The sequence below is a fragment of the Acanthopagrus latus genome, chromosome 18, assembly GCF_904848185.1.
Source record: "Acanthopagrus latus isolate v.2019 chromosome 18, fAcaLat1.1, whole genome shotgun sequence".
Lineage (NCBI taxonomy): Eukaryota > Metazoa > Chordata > Actinopteri > Spariformes > Sparidae > Acanthopagrus > Acanthopagrus latus.
Genome location: NC_051056.1, coordinates 26,950,595 through 26,973,886, shown reverse-complemented (window position 1 = coordinate 26,973,886; position 23,292 = coordinate 26,950,595). Strand labels below are relative to the sequence as shown.

The following is a 23,292-nucleotide window of genomic DNA, read 5'->3' as shown; positions in this document are numbered from 1 at the left end:
GTCAGTGCAAGGGCAGGACATAGTTTGTCATTCTGGTCTTTACATTTACAAGTAAACTACTGTGCAGTGGGGATGGAGGAAAAATATAGTTAAATGCATGTATTGCATGAAAAATGATGCACAAAACTCAATAATCTGAATCTTACAACCTAATATCACAAGTTTATAAGACCAGACTGAACATTCCTTACAGCTGAACCAATGAGATGGTGTAAAATAAACCGTAAACCATGTTTATTTTTTGTGGTGACGTATTATGCATAAATAAAAGGGAAACTCCACTCAAATATGATTGTATCTCCTTTTACTGTATTGGGAGTATAAGGGAAGGTATCATTAGGGATGAGAAAGATAAGAAAGGGTGTGTTTATTGGCTTCACATGTGTTTTTGGAGGAGTAGCCTGCCAGATCATGATGGTTAATTAATGCGATTAATTCTCATAGTTAATCAGCAAGTAGTATTTGGCATTTCTAGAACATTTCTCTTGCAGAAAACCCAAAGAATAGTTAGTACAACAGTCAGATTGCCATGGGGCGAGAATATTTACATTTCACACTAAAGACATGATATTGCTTGAAGTATGTTGCCTTTATGAAAACATACTGTACTTTGTGTTGTTGTGTGTTTTTTATGTAAGCTGAAATCATCCTTTCCATTGCAGTGTTCATCTATCTGAAAAGAAACAGCAAAAGAAGCTTTTGTGTAACGTCACCAACAGAGATTCCCACCCCTAATGGGCTGTAACGTCTACAAACAATACATTGACAACTGCCCTGTACCCAGTTTTGTTTTGTTTTTTGTCTTTGTTGGTTAAGAACCAGCTTGATATTTATTTGATAAGTGACATGTTATTGCAAAATCATGGGTCAGCGCTCTCTCGGTTGTTTTTGATTTTTACATTTTCCTAACAAGCCATTATGTTGGAAAAACAAAGGCTGCAGACCATTATGTGTTGAAAAGGACATCTAGTTATGCAATAGTGATGTTTTGTCATTAAAAAAAAAAAACAAAAAAATCCTACAAAACCCTTTCTGAAAATATTCATACTTTGAGAGCCTCAATCTGAACACAAGGCAGTGTTTTAATCAGGTCATTTTCTTCATTCCACAGTTAAATTCCAGTCCATTCCCGTTCATTGTTGTCTTTATTGAAACCATGTGGCAAAAAGGACCCAATTGTGTATTTACTCATAAACATCCCCTGTGTTGTCAGGGTTGAGCTAATGTTATCAGACTGTCTCCGCTGAGTTGTACCAGGAGGTCAGCAGTGTTGATAAGGACGCCTTTCTAACGAATTTGATTATTACTGCGGACAAAACGAGGGAAACTTTGGAAGGACTTTGGCAGCGCTACTTCTGTTCTGTTCTATTGTTTCTATTCACCATAACAACACACTAACTGTTTGCAGTTTTGTTGCGGTGCAGCGGCAGGAGACAGGGTTGCTTTTGCTCGCGGGCCCAGTAAGGTCGGGTGTCTTTGAACCAGAGTTTTAACAGACTTCAAATGTGTTGCAGAAGTATGTTAATCTGAATGCTAACGTAATGCTGATAGAGTTGCAAGTTCTTGAGTTAATCAGTGTGAGTGTTTGTTTTTTTGTTTTAACATTTGTTGATGGGCTGTTATTAATCATTTGTGTTAGGTCTCTGGGGTTTTATCCAACACTCAGATTATTACTTTAAGGCCCTCTGCAGTTGTTGCACTCGCCCCCGCCCATGATACTGCTGAAACCAAAATACACGAGGGATCTGGGTAATCATTCATTGTCCATCATGGTCTCCACCCAAACTTACATCTTGCTTTCATCTGCAGTATTCCACTCTCATACATCAACATCTCTACACTCATGCGCTGGCACCTTCCCTCTGACAGACTCGTATTATGTTAGACCCACCCTCTTAAAACTTGGCAGCTAATCAAAAATGAGAACAATTGGGAACCGAGACAGTTAATTTAATTAATTTATTCAGTGTTTTTACTTTGACATTAACTGTACCTAGAGTGCCAGCAATAAGCAGCAGGCTGCAGTATGTTAAGTGTGTGATAGGTTGCTCAGCCGTGCTTCTTATGAATTGTGTTTTTATACTCTACTACTACTTACAAAACTACTTTTTGGAGGAAACAAACGTTGTTGTCATTTCCGTATCAGAATCTTCCAGCTCCCTGGTGATCTTCCTCTAGCCGGCTGCCTCCTTATTTAGGCTTTATGCCTTAAATTGGGAGCTATCATAAAGAAAACACCACTTAACATCATGAATCAATCGTTTCTTGTCCATAATACACCACTTTCAGCTCAAGCAGCGCTGTGTCATTCACGGCAAGTCAGGACATTCAAATAGAATACAACGCAGTACAACGCTGTTTTGTCGTCTGGGCTCGCTCACACTGCATTCAACTTGGACGCGGCGTTGGAGATATAAAACAGTAGTGTGATGCAGTCAAGGAAACGTGTTTGTTGGTTGAAAAATGATTTACAACTGGGGTCAAGGTCTTGCTGTTCAGTACTTAGTGTGCACTGTGAGCTGCTTGTCTATTGTGTTGGTTTTAAAAGAGCAGTTTGCAGAGGCGTGCATGCATAGTACCCTTCAAAGATGCCATGAAGGTGTTGTGTTTATATACAGTGTCAAAACATACCGACATGCATGTCTAGTGATTAAAAAAAAAATCTTATCACTGTAATAGAAATGATGCACTGAAATCCTGCCAAAGCTCTGAGATATGATGACAGATGGGTTCCATTAAATGTGACATGTATAGTGTGTGTGTGTGTGTCTGTGTGTGTGTGTGTGTGTGTGTGTGTCTGTGTTTTAATCTGATATGCATCGTATTGGGCATCAATTACTTTCATTATTCAAGTCCTTATTAAAAACACCCTTCACCATTTCCCAGAGTTCGTTCAAACTGCAGTCTGTGAGTCCATGTTTGGCATTTTTCCCAACAAATTGACTTAAACAAAGATCACAATTGCTGTTTATGTGTTCTCTCTATTGTATTATATATGATTTATATGTTGGCTTTTGTTAGGTAAAGTAAATTCAGTTCCAGAGGCAAAGGCAAAGGCATTGTTGCTAAAAAACGTTGACTAAGAAGCGCAGTTAGTCAAGTCCCTGAGCTGAATGTAAAATCCCTGGATTTCAGAATGTCCTGCTTGCGCCTTCTCTCAATAGTAATTCACAGGCAGCTGTCAGCAGAGACGAGCGAGGTTTGGGGATCACTGTGACCTTCTCAGTGGCCTGCGAGTGTGTTGGCATGGCATGACTGATGCAGATTATCATAGCTGGAGAAAGCCAATTACTCTGGTCATCACGGCACCCTCAGGGTCCCTCTCGTGGAATGAAATGCATTACAGAATTCTCTGTACATCCTTCTGGCTGCGTTTTGTATTTCTTCCGTGCTGATCCCCCCAGTTTGACTGTTAATAGTGCAGTCAATGGGACCCTCCCGCACCTCGGAGCCCTCTCGGGCTCCAATGAGCGTCAGCTCCACAAAGCCGGGAGGTTGTGCCTCTTACAGAAGCGGATGAATTACATTCTCCTCTGTTTGTCTTTTCTCTCCATTCAAGACAAAGCCCTTTTTATTATGGCCCCACTCAACCACTCTCAGTCAGCGTCCTTGAAGGAATACAGAATGTGAAAGTCAGGCTGCAGAGTTGTGGCATAAGAGACTCTTTTGTGGCATCTTTATGAGCAGAACAAACAGCGACTGATCACCTAATTATGGCTGATTTTTTTTTTTTTTAAAACAGATTTGCTGTAAGACCAGACAGACTGAGATCACACACCATGATGCTGCATCTCTAGGATGTACAAGGAATTCAGGTCAAGCCGAGTCACAGGTAAGAGGCCTGAGTGCCTTTATTCTAATAAATACAGAGTTTTCCCACCACAAAAAAGGGATTTGATGGTCAAGTCTTCGCTTTAAACACAACATAGTTGGTGATAGCAACTGACGATATATATCATTAGTAAACAAGGAGAAAGATGAATGGTATTTGGTGGAATTTAACCAAATCCATTTACTCAAGTACAGGTTTGATTTCCATTTTCTGCTACTTTACATTTCCACTCCACTGCATTTATTTTGATGATACTTGAGTCATTATTTGCTTTACAGATTCAGATTATTATTTTCTGTGTGACGTGTAACCACCGTGAGTGGCGACTACAGGATGTTCCATCAGATCCAAAGTTGCAAATGTTAACGTAAATGTTAATGTATTTTGTCAGAAAAATGCAGAGTATCGGCCCAGATAATTGAGCAGGTTGATAGTCAGCCTGTCTCTGGTCAGTGGCCCATCAAAAGGTCTTATTTTCTACCAGTCTCAGAAGATCTCCATCTTCTATAACTTCATCTCAACCTTTGAACCTCTTTTCTGAATTGTAATTGTTCCTCTTTAAAGGTCCACTTTATAAGAAAGATGTTTTTTTTTTGTTTCAATTATATGACTCGTCACATACCGTTGCTTTGGGATCTTTGGTTGGGTTGGCCGCCATCCCAGAGCATCAGCCTGCGACGAGTTGGGAGTCAAACTCAAAACTGTCTTACAAAGTAAACCTTTAATCTTGTTTATTTTTGCCATGTTCAGTTTCTTTTTGTGCAGCCATCACAATTTGCTGCTTCCTCTCAGTTATTAGTGTCAGGGCTACTGATTCAACGTGTTAATCTCATTCATGCTCACGTGTGAATCAGAAGACTGACATCACTAATATACATGCTGCCGCGAAAGTCCCTTGATGGCTCATTTTTTATTTGTGGACCTCATCATTTGAAAGATACTTTCCCTATCCAAAGGGAATTATGCCACCAAAGCTCATTGTGTAAACATGCAGCTGACATCAAGATTTGTGAACTTGAACGCAGTCAGACAATATTTACTCCACACCCAAATCAGGAAAGCCACACCTGAGAAAACAGTACATTAACAGGGATTCTGGCATAGCATGTCTTGTTAGCGCCTCTGTGAAACTGTCAGAAAACACATGTGGTGAAGAGATATTGGCATCCGATTGCACCATTTTACTGCCATCAAACTAAAAGCGTAAGTCTTGTTATGCTATGAAAAATCCTGAAGGCACTTGGTAACTTGCTGCTGTGTCAAAAAACAGTTTCTTCAGCATAAAGCCGGACATATTTTCATCCTTAAAAATACCTTTGTTTACTCAGCAAGTGAAAAAAAATCCAAACTCATTTTGAACAGTTTCAGATATTGAGGCTGCTCTCACTTTGCATTAGATAAGATAAGATAAAACTTTATTCACCCCGAAGGATTTTTTGTGCAAAGCAGCATTGCTTACATCACGGTTACATCATGATCATTGGCAATCTAGCCATGGCATTTACAAAACCGTCTTTCTATAGTACAAAGTCTAGACAGAAATTAGAAACCAGAGAGGCAGCTGTAGTCTACCTCAGCCAGCGTGTTGAAATGTGTCACAGACTTCAGTGTCAAGCTCAACAGTTAAAAGTTTTCTTCTTTGATTGCACAGGTTTTATTGATAGATGCAAATTATGGTTCAAGTGTGAAAATCATCCAGGTGGTCGTGCATTCATTCATTCGTGATTCATTAATGCGTTCAGCCATGCTAGCAGTATGCTATAAGGATGGTGAAGCCGCTCTGTCGGAGATCGGACAGTCCAACAGTTTGCTCCGGAATTGAAATATCTTAAAGCTGCTGTAAGTGTTATTTTCTTCCCGCGGGTTATATAGCTCTATATTCCAACAGTTACAACTGTTGTAGAGTGTTTGGTCAGTAACCCATGTCTCTTCTCCCACTGCTCATGCAGTAAAGGAGAAAAGAAATGTTCTGGTCTGCTCATGAACTAACAGAGAGCAGGATCCTTCTGCAGAACAGGCTAAGCTTCCAGTTCCAGCGCTCCCAGTGAGGGCTTATACTACCAAACATGTCAAGCAAAGAAAAACCCTTGATGGAAAGAGAGCTGCCTCAACAAGCAGGAAAGAGTCGTGCAAGTGTGCTGACGAGAAGGAGAAGGGGAACGCTGACTGCAAAACAGACAGAAATTCATGGTTCCCAGATGATGAAACCTAATGACTTGAGTGATTGGCTGACTTTTCATCTAATGCCACCATTAGGTTGAGTTAAACTATGACATGGATTGCTTTGAGATTTTGTACAGACATTCATGTCCCCCTCAGGATAATCACTTATGTAGTTCCCTCACTTTTCATCCAGCCCCATCATCATCATAACACAAACTTGTGTAGAATACTTTAGTTTATGACCAAATACCTGCAAAACTAATGACATTACCATCAGTCTCAGTTGTACGTCTTGTTATGTGCTAATAAGGTGAAGTTAGCATGCCAACATACTTATCTGAAATGGCTTGTTAGCATGCCCACTCTAGTATTTAGCTCAGAGCATATCCATTTGGCATTTACACTGCATTTTTGCTCCATAAGTGTTCATAGAATGGACAATTAACTATTACACGATCATGTTAAGTGAAACCGCTGTGCATGGGCTTTTCAATATGCATTCCATTTGGCATGGCATCACTATGTCTCTGCTAGCTTTCCTTGTATTTTCAACAACAATGGGAGCCTACAGTACATTGTCCGGGAACAGAAATTGAAGCGAGTGAGAAACTGACAGATTGCTTAAGAGAGAGGAAAGAGAGGGGGAATGAAAAGCGCCTTTCTTGCTGGGCTTTGGCCGATGAGTGTGTCCTTTCCCATTACTCTCACACAGCGCGATATGCAGGTCAGTCAGGTGATAATGAATGCTCTGTCTGATACTTGGCCTTTCTCCCTCCCTCCTGCTCGTCTGGTCGGCTCTCTCCGTCGTACCGCCTCTCTTTCTTCACACACTGCAGCGTTTTCTACAGTGGCTAGGAAATTCCGCCATTAATGGGTTTAATTTTTGAGCAATCAGCTCTTCCTTTCCACCTGTCTGTAGTGTTGGGCAGTTTAAAGGCGTGGGACAATGAAAATGTCAGGTTTTTCTGTCTCTTTTCTTCATTAATTAAACATTGACTTAAGGTCTATTCACAATGGAACCTGATTTAGTCAAGTTTGTATGAACAAAAAGAAAAGACACTTTTCATTAGATGATTTGCTCCGGTCTCAGCAGTGCACATAGGATTGGATGGACTAATCAAATTCTGTGCACACCGACCCCCACCGCACGACCGTCTGCAGGAGAGAGGGATGTAATGATGCATTCAGCCAGTACTTCGCTAAAACACAGGGTGCTGGGTTCAAGGTTTGAAGACGTTTGTAGAAGACAGTAAAATATGAACTAATGAAATGATGACTAATAGCATACTTACTTTATTTCTGGAGAGAAACAAAATAAATTAAATGTAAACTAAATGAAAACTATTCAAGCTATTTCCTGCCATTTTAATGCCATTTCCAATGAAAAATGGTTGACACTTTCAAGCCATATGAATGGAAACAAGAGATAAAGATATAAATAAAATAGAAAGTAGACAATAAAATAAAATGATGTAGTAGACAGTAAATGAAAATATATATTCAGGTGTGCATCAATCTGTTGGCCACCAATCACAACTCATTGATAAACCATCGTCATAGGAGAATATTTAGAGCAACACACCTGTGATTTCTTGTTTTTCTCTTGTTTGAGTGATGAAGTTTGTCCAGTTTGCTTGCGAAGATAAAACATTAGCCTGCAAGTTACACAATACTGGCAGTAATTACAACAACATCAAAAGGTTTTGATACAACCGATGAACAGAAGATTCTTCTAATGTTAAGGATGAAACATTTAGCTATCAGTATCATAAAATAAATGATGACAGAAAATCAAAACTAGATAATGGTTTCTGTCAGGTGAGGTACAGAGTCTCTTGATAAAACATGATTGAAATACCACTTGCCTGGAGACGATTAAAGCTTAAATGTATGAAAACATGAAGGCAAATATGAGGATTAAATGAAATGCCACGATGATTGATGAAGCTCAGCAGTTATTTCCCATTACAGGGATTTGAACAGGACTGTTGCGTAACAAATGGGGTCATAGTTTGGGGCGAAAATGTCTCTGCTGTCTTAAAGACAATAGAATATTTCAAGTAATTATTTTGGCATCTTCTTTGACCCACATTTACAGTCACTGCTACATATTTCAACATTACAGTCATCAGGAGAGAGATGACCAAGCCCATGACTAATACTTGGAAAGAAAACATAAAACTTTAACTACTTCTTGTTGAGAAAAATAACATCATTTGACATTTTTCTTGTTTTTTGCAACGCTCTCTAACTCTTACTGGAAGATTTACAGCTTTTATTTTGGCATAATTTAGCAGATAAATGGAAAGCTGTGCAGAATAATGAATGGTCTGTTCCTGTTGAATATGTGCAAGAATTTTTCTTTTTTTTTCAAACTTCAGAATCAAATTTCCGCTTTGAGTTCTCCAAACTCTCTGTTATCCCACAGCCAGATTCTATTGTTGACCTCTTCATGGCAGCTTGACGTCTTGATGTTGGTGGAAGGCTGAGGACACAAGATGGTGCCAGGAATCACAACCAGCTTGCTGCACAACACAGCTGCCAAAGTGCACCACAGTGCCTGCTCGCTCTCATGAACTGCTTTAGCTCGTATCAGAGGACTCACAGCATTCTGCTGCACTGTGGTGATGTTGTAGAGCAAACAAACACGATTTGTCATCACCCCTTCTCGTGGCTATATTGGTGGCAATGCATGAGTGGTTTTTGAGTCAAGTGATTCTTTGGCTGTGAATGACGGCAGGGCAGCCGCTGCTGTTAACAACATTTCAACAGTGCAGAGGGGTTAACAGTTGTTTTGCACTCTGTTTGAGACCCACTTCCATCAATATTCATGCGGAGGGAAAATTCTCTAGTTATAGGCCTGGCCTCCTTCTGGATTTAGTCTAATCTGGTTTCCAGAACAGATGCTGCCGTCACCGAGGCACCTACAGCAAATCCCTCCTCTCACATCATCATGAAAGCTATGGCAAACATGGTTCTGCATCTCAAAACACATTGGATCCAGTTACTTTTTATGGCGCCTTGTTACTCCTCCACAACTCATTAAATTCATACAAGTAGGAATACACAAGAACGTGGACTGGGAGACTGTGAGGCTCGCTTAATGAGGTGTGACTTAAGCTGGGGAGTCACCTCAACCTTTCCTGTCCAGATGATCATCTGCTAACCATCAGTCAGGGGGCAGGGGTGTGAGGTAAGGAGAGAGGAGGAGGAGGAGAAGAAGGGACAGGTAATTAGAAAGGGAAGGATTAAGGAAGATAGAGGTCAAAGATAACTAGCAAGAACCCAAAAGACAGAGATGTACCCCCGTCCTCAGGACACATTTCTATGCTGGCTGTCTTCCTGCATAGAGGGCAACGGAGTTAATGACATTTTTCACTCGTGTCTGGGCTGCAAACACAGCGCTCACTGATCTCAAAATGGACGACACCAGAAACCCGCCGCCTTCACTTTAAACTGATAGGCGGAAACCTTTTTAAATATCATCCTCTGTTCCTCTCCGAAGGCCTCGAGGAGCAGCTACCTGAACCCTGTTGTTTGATCGGAAAGGGCATATTGATACAGCGATGGTTGCACTCTTACCAAGTGAAAACAGGAGTGTGCGCTTTGGCAAATTGCTCGCGAGAGGCAGGCAAACAGTGCAAAAACTGTCTCACAGGACAGATAGTCATAAATGTTGTTTAGTGAGGAGGGAAATGTCGGCTGAAACACACACTAGTTAAGGAGAAGTCTATGCCTCTCAGTGCACTTGTTAGAATCGTACTATGATAGTTGTCTATGAGGCCCAGCTTCCATTTAATATGCAGTAATTGAATCTGAATAATTCATTAAATAAGAGATTCGCCGGTTAACAAAACAAATGCATCGTGCAAGAGACAAAACCCAGGTCGGCCGATACACACACGTCTGCTTTCATATTATCAAACTGAGATGTGCTGGACGACGCCGGCTCATGATTTATGAAACAGCAGAGACGGTTTTTTTTTAATACTGCAAAATGGTGAAATCTTTCAGCCAGAAATACTTACGTCACCTCGCATTCGAGTCAGGCAGTTCATTTGACTAAAGAGGGCTGTAATGTCACCAAAGCCACACATTCTCGCGCGACACCATAAAAAAAAAAAAAAAAAAAGCAAACGAAGGCTGCTCTCATCTGCTGAGGCGCAGAGTCAAATTAGTGTTTGATTTGAATGTTTTGCTACACTAAGCAGGGCCACAGACAGAACATCATTGTTACAGAAAAAAAAAAAAAAAAAATCAAGACATCAGACAAAACATCATTCCCTATGGACACCGAAATTGAATGAGAGCATGCACTGGCTGTTACTCATTACTACTGGCTGACAGGGGTAATTGAATTCCGCCTGGAAAAAGATTCACTTTATTTATGACGAGTCCCTTCTGGTGAAAAAGCCAGTTATCAGTTGGTGGCTTTGTTTTTATATGTATATATATATTTAAATGTGTGTCTCTAAATACAGATGATAAACAACACTATGTTTGTTTTGTCTCATGAAGCTCACCAAGTGGACAGTATGTTTATTCTGTATGTGATGTATTTTATTTATTTTTTTTACCACCCTGCTTCACAGAGCAGCGAATATAGGCTTGTCCATCCAGTATTTTTCAAAGGCTAGGCTTCAGTCCAAATGTTAGAGGAAGACCAGTCCCCATATTGTTTCTGAAGTCTTTCCAAGTATCCTCATTGTAACACAGCCTGAATAAAACATTTCTGCGCCATTAGGTGAACGTCATCTTGAATGTTTTTTTTTGTAGGATTTATATAAAAAAGTTTGCCAGAATTATAACTGAATATATTAAGAAATCAGTCAGAGGAGACAAAGACGCTCCTCCACGATTATTGTGGAGCTGCCTGCCAGTTTATAGATTCCTGTTCAACTGTAGCCACAGTGGGAAGTTGCCAGATGGTATATTATTTTACGTCTGCTTTTCTTATTTGAGATGAATCTTGGTCAGATCATTGTAAGTGTATCCTAATCATCCCTCAACAATGGCCCGACTGTAATTATGTTGTTTTCGTTGCCAGGAAATAACAATAACAGTGCATATTAAGCAAACACTGGTGTTCATCCAAAGAAGAAACTTTTATTTTCCTCGTGTCAGTCAAAGCTGTTGACTCACTGTATTGTCAATGGATGAAAAACAAAATACAGAAAGTTCTGTGTTGCGCTGCACTTTGTAGAATAGAGATCTTTTGGCTTCACATTGGACCAGAAATTGAAAGCAATTTCAGCAATTTTTTTTCAGAAAAATAGAATGGCACCCGAGTCTTTGGTAAATACTTTTATTTACCCTTGAAATCATTTTGTGATAGCGGTGAAAACAGACTTATTGGTTGGACGGAGCAGAACGTCTTTTCTAAACTCTCAGATATTTCCTAAACTAGTTCAAAGCCTTCTGAGCTGAGCCACAGTTTTAGCTTCTTTATGTTTAATACGATTGTGCGTACGTGCATCTTTGAATGCAGCCAAACCACGTTCAGATAGTTTCCCAATTTATTAGCTTCACCTGACTGAAACTCAAGCAGTCAGTAAATCCTACAGTCCCTTCATGAAGGTTGTGGTGTTATTCGCCATGTTTCCATGTACTGTCAAGCACATTTAAATTTATTATAGCAGAAGCTGTGAACTGGAAAACAAAAACAAAGAAGAAGAAGATCAAGAACATAAAGAAAAAGAAGTCACCTTGTATTATTTATGGAAGAAAAATCGAGAGCAGGGAAGGAAGGAATCCGAAAAACGCGGAGTGAAAACAGCTCAGCAGTCGTATCAGTTAAATGTTCAGTCTGTCATATACATATTTGTAAAACGAGTTTCCATCATTTATTAAGCTTAAACTCTTTTTTTTCCAGGGTTTTACCATTTGCATCAACCTTTTCTACTGCAGTACTTACACACAAAATAAATGTATGTAGTTCCTGCAGGTGAACTCCAAACATTTGTCCCTGAACAAACGTCCTTGTGTTTGTGGTTACAAGAAGGATCCCAGTGTTTAACAGAAAGGTTTCTCTTTACGTAGGAATCGTTCCCGTAATGTTGTCACACACTTTGAATAAACATGTCAGTTGCAAAAAGCGCTTTCAGCTTCAAGACGTGATCTAATGGAGCAAATCTTTTCCAAAGGTTTTGGTAAATATGAGTCATTAGCACAACAAAAATGTAAATATAGGGCTCAGGATTTAAAATGCATCATCTTGCTTCAGCGGTAGTTTCTGGCACCTTCTTGGAGAATTAGTGCCACCAGTTATTTATCCCGATGCGTCAGATTCATACAATCCAGAACATTAATATGCATTTCCTGCTCAGGTCCATTTGGTGGCTGATGTAACGTATGAGTTTTTAAAGGTATTTGAACGTCTAAGAAAATATAACAGTTTCACAGTTTACTGTACGTTATTTATTGACAGTGGCCCTTCAGAAAAAGAAAGCAAAAGGCTTTTTTATTGTTGAACAAGCAGTTTATTATTATCTCCTGACAGACTTGAAACTTAGAATTCAATTCCATGCTGTGATAATGGTCATACAAAGGTACGTATACTGCTGCCACCTGAACGGCTCCACATGGTCCTCATTGGCAGACTGCAGATTTACAGCTCCAGACATCAAGGGTCATTCTACAAGCTGACTTTTGTGGCTCTGTTGACTTGTAGAGCTTTTCCCTGAGGGGTGTTCCTAATATTCTGTCCACCACCACACTAAATGTTAGAAATGCGTCTCTTCAAACGAAAAATATTATATTCATTAACGTATGATTTATTACAGCGGCTGTTGTATTAGATCAGTTGGCGGTTTATAAGAGACACCTGGTTCGACTAATGCAGCCAGTATATGCTGAAGAAAAACAATTACCGAGGAAGAAGTTTTCATTTTCTCATGGAAAAAGTATCAAGTGAAATGAAACGCTCCCAAAAAATGAGCACACTGCTTATATCACCCTCGGTGAGCAGTAAACCTTCGTGACACGCTGTTACCATTGGAAGCTGCTCTGACTGTTGACGCTGAGCAGGTGATGTCAGCCTGAGCCAGACTGAAGTGGAGTTCACGAGACCGTGAAGGAAAAAAAAAACACATGTCTCAGCTGACCACCGCGCTGATACATTAAATGTGATTCTTGCGTCTCTGTACACAGCTTGCATCTCATTACAGGAGGATAATGGTGTTTGCTCCGCTGCTTTCCTTGTGTAATTAATCTTTTGGCTGTGTGTTGATCAAACCAAGACAGTTCTGGAAGTCTCAGAAGCCGCTGTCATTTTCTTTTAGTGTATTTATTGTTGACAGCGTGGGAGTGGGATGCTTCTTTAGCTGGGCAATGTAAAGCTATATGTCGTTATCGTGATATGAGGCCTTAAATCGACTTCAATTTTTGATTTTGGATGACGCTGATGTTGCATAAAGGGTGTTTTTCAATTGTCACCATTGTTGTCGAGAAAGTCTCCCAGCTGTGGCACTGATTCTCTTTCCAGGCCGAGTCATGAGACGTCACAAGGTCTAACAATCCTGACTGAGTTGGGTCTTGCTGCAGCTGAATGAGTGGAATCCCTTTTATTTTGTTGGATAAACACATTAATCACCTTCTCCGCTGAGCACTCTCTTACTGTATACATGTGAGAAGGCAGTGTGTGTTTGTGTGTCTGTGTGTGAGTCTGTCTGTGTGTGTGTGTGTGGGGGGGGTATGACAGGGATGGCTCTCATCACGGTCTGCATGCCAAACACCGGCGCTGCACTGATCATCCCTGTGCTTCTCCTCCTCCAGCTGGCGGGCTGCAGAACGACACCTTCTTAAAAGCACAGCTGTCAAAAGTTTGGGACGAAATTACCTCGATTTTTTTTTTTTTTCTCGTGGTGTTTCTCGCTCTGCTGCAGCTCTGAAGATGCCACACAACTCTGAAATGCAAAGCATCTAGGTTTTTTTTGTGGAATTTATTTCTGAAGAATGAGCAGCGCGTGGAGAGATTTCCTCCTGTTCGCGCGGGGTTTGACTTGGCGCCGTCTCTCTCTCTCTCTCTCTCTCTCTCTCTCTCTCTCTCTCTCTCTCTCTCCATGAGAAGCACGTCCTCTCCTGACAGTTCATCGTGAGCTCGCACACCGACACAGAGGAGGGTGTTTTTCTCCTTGTCAGCGTCCTGCAGCGCGCCCTCGAACAGTTCGCCTGCGCGCCGCGCGTCCCCGAAGCGACATCGCCCGGCGAAGCGGGCACGTCGCGAGGGCGGGCTCGCCTGCCGTAGCTAAAAGGTCCCGCTTCGACTGGCTGCTCTCATTGCAGTCCAGTCTGCCGAGCGGAGCGGACTGACTGAGGGACGAAGCCCCGTCTCCATTCAAGGATTTTACTTCGTACACTTCGTCCTGCAGCAGAGGACCGACCACAATCGCGCCTCGCCTCTTGTGGACAATGTTTCTCCTGCAGTACACAGGTACGTGTCTCAAGTTTTCACCTGCTGCCCGTCTCTCCCTCTCTGTCCGTCTGTCTCTGTGTCATGTTGACAGCGGAGATGTCACATATCGGATGGATTTCACACACAGCAGCGATCCGGTCTCCGGTGTCGCTGCGGGCTGCCGCGCACCGCCGCACGTCTCCTGTGGCGTCGTTCTCCTCATTTCTTCTCACCCCTCATCTGCGCCTCGCCTGACAGAAGTTATCACAGGAAATCTCAGAGGTCTTCTCGCTGTGTTCAAGTCCGTAATTGTCGGGCGTAGGCCAGCTGTTTGAGACCCGCATAAGAGGAGAGCTGTGCGGATCCGGCTCGTGTGCTGGTGTTTTCTCCCCTCGCACGTCTCAGCATTTGATGCTTACTGCTTTGCTTCATGATGATAAACGAGACGCAATAATTTCCTGTGCGTGTTTTTTATTTTTTTTAACACTTGCTTATCGGCACAATGGAGCCCGAGCGTGCGGCTCTTATTCTGACTGACAGCCGCCTACTGCAGCAGTTTTATGGATGAAGTTTTTCAGAATAGATCTAATCCGGATCTCCTGGCACTGAAATGCATATGTCTCACACGCTGCTCCGGCTCGGTCTCCTATGTTATATCTGAGCGTGGTGAGTCACAATGTAGTCGATGGGCCTTTGTATCAGTTGTTTTCTTGTTTTCTTCACCCTGCGTCGTCTCAACTATGAAGCTTTACGCGTCATTTATTCCCGAGTCGCCACCGCGCGTAAATATGTTGGATTTGAAATGGGACTTTTTTTTCTTTTCTTTTTTTTTTTTTTTTTTACTGTGGGCTCACAGGATCTAATTAAGCGAGGATGCTGTTTGAACTTAACCTGCTTACTCCGCTTTATTCTGGCACTGTGTTCACCAGCTTCCTCTGTTTATAGTCATGGCAAATTTACCTCAGCTGTCCCACAGCTTTTCTCCCCCTGTTGTCTGCTCGTTCAGAGCCTAATTGCTACTTTCCTTTAGCTCATAAAAGCAATGACTTGTCAAAGATTAGTCTCGTGGTATTAATTTGCAGTTTGTCATCACCAAACTCAAAGTGTTCCCTCACCCCCCCCTCAGCTGGGAAGTTTACTGAACATTATGGTTCTTTATGCACTTTTTCGAAAACAGACTTTGCTGAAGTAAGGTTTCATTAATTTCTTGTAATGAAGCATGTAGTCGGGCTCGAAAGTTCTTAAGTGCAGTAATTGGAATAATTTCACAGCACATAATTAATCATTCAAAATTCAATATGTAGCATGTAATTTGATAAAACGTGTAGTTTAGGACAGAAATGACATTATGACTCGGGGACTCTTGGCGTTCGTGTCCAGAGGATGGAAATGTGTTTCTCGTCCGTCTCTGATTGGAAGGTTTTCATTTCACTGTGGTTTATCTCGCGCAGACAGAACGGATCAGTCCACTTTCTCCTCCAGAGGCACAAACATGCTTTGAATCAAATCGAGTGAGTGGTGGTGGTGATGGCGGAGGAAGGGGAGGAGGGGGAGGAGGGGGAGGAGAGCCTCCCTATGACCACTGGGAGAGAAAAGGTCCATCAGGCCTTGTGACAGCCATTTACCTCCACACAGCGCTACTCCTTTCTGATCAATCGTCAGAGCATCCTTAGATTGCCTTTAATGGCATGGGGGGGGGGGGGGGGGTACTTTGCTTAGATCTGTCAGAGGGGAGAGATTTAAAGGTTGTACATAGAGTGCTTGAGAGGGAGCTTAAATATTTCAGCTCTCTTTGGCAACGGATGGTAGTGCTGCAGAACAAATTAAGACTGAGCACAGAGAGGACTGCTGCACAACACCAGAAGATTTGGCAGCTTTGGAAAACTCAAGTTTTTAATTGGTTAGTGCATGACAATTCGAGGTTACTGAGTGGGATTCTCATTTCAGTAGCTGTCCGGGGCGGGGGGGGGAGTGACAAAGAGAAAAGTTTTTTTAAAAAAAGCAAACATGAGTGGAATTATGAGTCATAGATGACCTGGAAGTGTCAGATTTAGTGAAACCAGATACCTCGACGAGAGCTTGACTTCGTGGACATGTATTTATGAGACAGATCCTCGGAGTGGACGGTCGGGGATTCTGTTATATTTATGTTCTGTCGATATAAACCAGGATACTCAGTTTGTCTCAGCACTTCAGAAGCATAATAATACTCCCCCTGACAAACACTGAATCATGACTGCAGATCCCCCCGTCAGTGATGAAATCAGAATCCTTCGGCTTTATTTTCGACTGAGACTAATTCCATATTAAACACATCTAATGGACAAAATTACCATGATAACCGGTGCAGTGAGCATCAAACTCAAGGCTGAAAGTTATACTTGCCAGCCCACTCATCAGCAGTGATTCTCTGAATAACGTAAAAAAAAAAAAAAATGTGCAGAGCGATGCAGACCAGCTAGTTTATTCGTCTTCGAGAGAAAGGCAGCTGGCGTCCGTTTCATCCACACTGGTGACGAACTCCCAGTGCTTTTCACTGACTCAGCCTGCCCATCAGTATTCAGCACCGTTACTGTCACCTGACTGCTGAAAGCTGAGCTGACAGACGGGCAGGAGGCTCTGTAGCTTACTGTCGAGGCAAGTTTTACGCGTATAGTCAAAAGTGGGAGTTCCACCTGCGAAGCTTTGGCAGTGTGTTGGTAGTCCTGCACATACTAAGACCGCTGATGTCGAGAGTAGAGCTTAAAGATCAAGTCCTGTTTGGGACAGTTTGTCACCTGTTTCTATATACTCAGTGTAGGTTGACACGGACTGGGAGTCACGTCGGTCTCCCCCTTTGTTCAGTCTGTTTCTCGGTGCGTTCAGATTGCATCAAAGGAATACGCTTCTGTCTGCAGATATATCTTCACTGAATGGCCAGTGCTGCAAAGATACCAAATGTGAGGACTGGGGTAAAAGAACATTTATGTATGATTCAATCTCTCTTGGACTTTTTCTTTCACCTGATCAGAAGACATCTCAGTAGTCTAAATCATTGTTCCCAGTGTGGATACTTTGTCCCGTGCAGTCCAGTACATTTTAAAGTTGCTGCTTGTGGATTGTGTAACCCCCATGGCGATGGTGGCCAGTTGACTCCCTTATGCTGGTGTTGACATGACGATTGAAAAGATAATTGCCACATTTAGACCTTTGCACTAGACGGATGAATTTCTCTGCTGAAATGTCACTGCTTTCCCACAGCAGGATGTCCCCAGACTCCTCTACTGCAGTTCTGTTTCTGGAGTCAATCTTGCCCTGAATATTCTTATATCCTTCCCCCTCTAAATGCAGTTTGTCTTATTGAGTTGTGATAAACCTTACTATGTCCTCTCCTCAGTTTTTCCATCTACCACCACTGATAACACTGATGGCAGTAGGTGATGGGGTTGCCCATTAGAGTGTAGCTTCGGGCTTCATCCAGTCCAAAAGGCTGGAAACTCAACCTGACCTGAACTCGACAGTCATTCTGTTTTTTTAGGTCTGAACACGGCTCGAGCCAGGCACAGTTATTGTAAGTTGAAGCTCTGAGTTTGTGTTACCCTATCACAGTGTCCTGCAGACAGTAGATCCAACACTTATTAGCAGTCAACACTAAATATCACTCAGCACATCATTTTTTTACACTGTAGTTTGACTAAAAGACCTTGAAAGCACCTTGTCAATTGGTGTGACTGAACGTGACCCAAAAAAAGGCACAATGTACATTTTTGACCAAATCCAGCCCAGTCTGTAGGATCTTGACATGTTTGGATTATCTACGCTCAAGATAACTGTAAAGTTATAGTGAAGTAGTAACTGTGTCTCACAGACTTGAATCCTGTTTTCCGTAGATGTTTTGATGTGTTAAATCCTCAGCTTCCTGTCACGAAATAACAGACCTTCAACACTAGTGCTTTACAAAGCTCCTGATGGGAAAACAGTGTAGCTGCTTCCTTACATCACTTTTTACAAGATGCTTGGCTGCTTTTGTCAAGTAATGTTCCCTTCTTGTGGTGCTATCACCGCAGCACACCATCTGTTGTGCTGATGTTTAAGACTGTTGGTGCAATAACTTGATTGTTTCATTGCCTCACCGCTCATCCTAAATCTCCGTGTCAGACTAATGTAGGGTAATGATCGTTGTTTATTCCTGTGTCTAATGCTCACTTGTATGTGCCCTCCAGAAAACACTATTTGACTTGGTCTAATTGTTCAGTGTTTGAATTACAGCAGCACAGCAACATTAAACTGAGGCTGGAATCCGTTCAGGTTGAAGAAAAGTGTATGAGCTTGTGTGGAAGATCCCTGTGAGGATCAGCAGTGTTGGCAGCGGCAGCAGTTCAACCTGCCATCTGGTATTGAATAGCTAAGAGTGCCTGGCAGCCTGAAGGCAACAAACTCAGGGGCTCCAACCATATCACTGACAGAGCTCTTCATTTCTAATCACTTTCATGATAAGCAACCACGCAGGGAACTTTCAAAGTAGAGTTAAGGACTCTGCAACAGCATGCTCAGGAGTAACATGAAAGATGAAGTGAGCCATCAGCCTTATTCTGCATTTGCTGTATATGAACAGCATGTGAGACGGGATTGTGGCTGCAGTGCTGCTGTGTTAAACCCTGCTGACAGTCCCTTTGAGCAAAGAAGAATAGAGAGGCAGTTTGAAGAAGCTGGATTATGCCGTTCACCAGGGAGTTGCTCTACAACTTCTCTACATTTTCTGATCTGCTCTGTAAAATATGCACTGAAAAACTTCTGTCTTCCGCATTGGTCTCAGTGTTCTGTGTAATCTGCAGTCCCATGTGAGCTGCGGTACGTTAAAGCAAACGTCAGAGGCATGTATTCTACATTTGGCATGTCTAGCAAAGAGATCATGTCACTGTCAATTTTCTCCTTCCTGCCTAGCGCTTCTAAGAAGCCATTTATCCCACTCACTTTTACATCCAATTTTAAACATAAATGCACTTGTGCAGAATCAGTTCTGCTGCTTTGCACCAGTCAATTATAGTGCTGTTAAACATCAGCAGATTTCTGATTGTGTTTGAGAGTCTAGAACCAAAATACTTTATTTATCTTAAGGTAATCATCAATAAATGTAGCAAATTCTATTTCTGTTCTCTTGAATCAACAAACTGAGTATTTGGCTGATCGCTGCTGTTCTAAATTAGATTATCTTGAATTCATGAGGCTAAAAAGTTTGACTCACTTGCACTTAGACTGAGTGAATTACCTACTGCTTGTCTTGAATAGCTCTATCATCCAAGATATTTTGTTAGAAAAGAAGAACTTGAATGAGTACCAAAACATCTTTTATGTGAAGCATCAAGTCCAGCTGGTTTTCACTTCGAGTTGGTGAAGGTGATTCTGGGGAAAGATAGTTGATTGAACCCTTTTGGATTAGAACTTCAAACAGATTACAGACCCAAAGTGCTGGTATCTGACCTGCTGGGAATGTGATTTAACAATCACCTATCTTTCTCTGGAACTGCCTTCCCTACCTTTTTAATCCCAGCAGATGTCCCTTGAGCTGGATGACTGAGAATCTTTACAAACACACCGTCAGCCTTGACAGTCATATTTTGGCTGACTGTCAACCCTTTACAACTCAACACCCAAGCTCGCCTGCAAGACTCGTGCTCATGTTTGTGTTTTTGTGATGAAGGAACCCACAGCTGTCACTTTATTGTGGAGGCATACATGAACATGTTGCAGCATTTCCCTGACTGTCCCACTTCAGTGCACTGATGGATTGAAAAGGACAACTGTTGGGTGTAACAGCCAGAGAAATACTGCATCTACCTGGCAATGTGGCATTCCCTCGAGACAGAGTGGACCTGAGTTTTGTTTTTACGGTGGCATTTTTTTCCCCTTACCAGCGGTGCCAAGAGAAGCAATTGAAAGTAGCACAACACATGGCGTGATGGATCACCAGCGGGATGTAGGACACTACTGCTGTACATCTCTGAAGCTACCTGTGTCCACCGCTGCTGCAGAGATTGTATTACAATACATTTTTCTGCCTCTGCACCAGATGATAAATTGAGCCTCTAAATCTAACTTTTATGTAGGAGATGCATTGCGTATTGGTTTTTGTTGTTTTCGTCTTTAGATGTAATAAGAATTGGCAAATGCGTATACTGTGAATTTATTTGGGGAGGAACCCAGATTTATAGCAGGAAATCTCATGACATTTATTACATTTTTGCTGCTGTCCTTGGGAATTTATGGCTGTGCAGGAGTTGACCGTCTCGGTCAAAATCTGTTCTTCCAAACATTGATATGTTGAACATTTCCCCTATAGAGAAAATGGAGAAAAGCTGAGCCCTTGGTTCAGTGGTTTGGACCAGAGAACAGGGGTGTCCACGGGGATTGCTTGTCTGGAAAGCAGCCATCACTCTCCTGTAATAGAGACTGAGAGCCCAGATTTATATGGCTCTTACTTTGGGAAGAAGGAATGGCTTCGGGGGTGGGGGCACTGAATGGATAGACTGAATGTAACCATGAATGCATTATTAATAAAGTAGCAGAGGTTGTGTGTATGCTGTCTGTCGCATCAGGGCATTTTGCTTCCCAGTGAAAGATTGAGAGAAAGTGCTTTCATGGGTCACATGCTAGAATATTGCTGCAAGGGCTAATAAGTTCATATTCTGAGCAGTGTTTACGTGACAACTCAGCCCTCTGTGGAAAGGAAGTTGGAAGAGTTGGGGTAATCCAGGAATTTTCCATTTGCAAAGACACATTTTTTGTGGCGAACCTTGTTTGGGGTGTTTCTCTACATTTTACATCAACAAACTCACACTCACAGATCTCCCACTGTGCAGACGCTTTCATATGGCTTGGTTAAAAAAAACTCGATCTGAAATGTCATTGGAAGTGCTCTGAAAGGTTTGGTGTTTGAGCTCAAAGGAAGCCCTGTACTTGCATGTTTACTGCACTGAGCCTGGCTAAAGTCAGACCCCCGCTGCTGGATAAATGCAAGGCTTTTTCTGCGCTCAGCACATCTTACTGGCCAGTATTAGTTCAGTGGCTTTTTTTTTTCTCTACCTCTTTCTGAGGATTGAGAGGTCAGCATTTATGGGAGGATGATACAACACCAGTGTAACATTTTGACCGGGGAATGTGGTGTAGTTTTCAGTCGGGTTCTTCAAATTATAGCTCTGTCTATTTTGGACCATTGGAATGCCGGTTGAGGTCAGCCGTGGGGTGAACCTCAGAGCACGTCTGTTGACGTGATTGGGTGAGTTGAATTGAGGACATCCGCATGGATGGCATAAGTTCAGATTGAGACCTTAGACTTTCATGGTTATTTCATTTTTGAATAAATAAAAAAATAAAATAAATCTATATGATCAATAGGGCAATCATTTAAGAGATACTTGCTAGCTTAAATTGCAAATTCTCCTCATCTTATATTCCCAAAACAGTCCACATGGACTTCTTTTGGTTACATTGTAAGTTGTTAGAGCCTACAGTTTACTTACTTCAGTCTACAGTAATGATGAAAAATGATGTCCAGCGTCCACGAATGTTAAACAGTTTAGTGCTCTACAAGCACTTGGCACCAGCGAGGCAGTTATTTTAAAAAGGAAAAAAAAAAGAAAAGTTATTTTTAATGTGAAAAACTTCCCCCACAGTAGATGAATCTGATCATTCAGTACACCATTAGTCTTGTTTTCTTTCAGTACACCACAACATTCTTGCTATTCATTGACCAATGTTTAAAAAAGAAACACTAGTAGTTATGGCTATGGCTCCAATTACACTTTCGCCCCTCAAGCAAGAGCGAGGCAACTTTTGGGGGATAATGTAAAACAGGCGCGGAGGAAACGGTGAGTGAAATGATGGCTGGAGTGAAATGCCACGGCACCTGTTTGGCTGTTCCTTCTCTTTGGATGCTTCACATGAAAGGTGTTTTTGCAAACATTGGAAAACTGAGGTTACGGAGTGCACTTGAAGCACAAATCACATTTGAATCTTTGAAGTAAAGAGTGTACATTATCAACTATACCTGCTTTAGTTTGCCTGTCCAGGGCTCAATCCTCAGTAGACCCCTATCTCCCACCACACAGTATCACCCCTCCAATTTGCACATCATACCGAGGTGTAGGGTGAGAGATTGGACATTGTCAAAGGACATTTGCATTAAGTGGAGCATCCCCCAACTTTCCCTTCTCCCATTTACAATGAAGAGCAGCTTATCACCGTGTGACCGGCCCATTAGGCACGCTAGCAACATATGTTTAAGAAACAAGGCAGAAGGCAGAAAGATCTTTATTGCAGTTTTGTTGTTTAAAAGAAAAAAAAAGGTGCTGAGACTGCGTCATCCTGGGGTTAAAGATGCTGACCACGCAATTACAGCGTCTCCATTTCAAGTCCATGCAGGGATCAAAAGTTGCAATCAGACTCCCTCACACTGCTTTAACTTGCAAAAATACCTTCATTAGTAACAGTTCGGTGCTAGACCTTAATCAGGCAAAGTGATGATTGCTCATTCTTTTTGTGTCTTTTTTTTTGTGAGTTTGATTGCAACTTCTGATCCACTTGTACCTCACCTACGCACCTGTCTCATTAAATAGATGACTGTTTTGAATCCATGCAGAACCTTTGTGGTCTCCCATTTTAATCTGTTATAGCTCCTCTATAAACTCTATACTGATCAGGACACTTTTACAATTGGAAAAATAACTTGCCTTCCTTCTCTGGGGGACAATCTTTACATTTCAAACCTGCCTCTAAATGACCTCAAACGCATCTTTGGCATATCTGTACTGCAGTTTCTTGTTTCTTATCTGCCTACACTGACATCTTTCCTATCTGGATGTACAACTGCCCGGTCCAATTATTGATCTAGATCTAAAATCAGCTGACTTTGAAGCCTGAGAGTTTC

The 23,292-nt window shown here is 41.9% G+C and overlaps 1 protein-coding gene across 7 annotated transcripts in view; it reads left to right on the top strand.

Moving 5' to 3' along the window:
* The window catches only part of enox2 (ecto-NOX disulfide-thiol exchanger 2), a 186,065-nt gene that overhangs the window by 35,270 nt on the left and 127,503 nt on the right, over nucleotides 1-23,292 (top strand). For 5 of the 7 annotated variants that reach the window (XM_037078225.1, XM_037078223.1, XM_037078219.1 and 2 more), the window contains one exon: nucleotides 3,743-3,832. In XM_037078225.1, coding sequence (XP_036934120.1) covers nucleotides 3,799-3,832 — 34 coding nt within the window. In that variant the 5' untranslated portion in view covers nucleotides 3,743-3,798. Of the gene's footprint in view, nucleotides 1-3,742; nucleotides 3,833-14,063; nucleotides 14,427-23,292 lie in introns of all 7 variants that reach the window. The other 2 variants (XM_037078221.1, XM_037078222.1) reach the window with 1 other exon arrangement.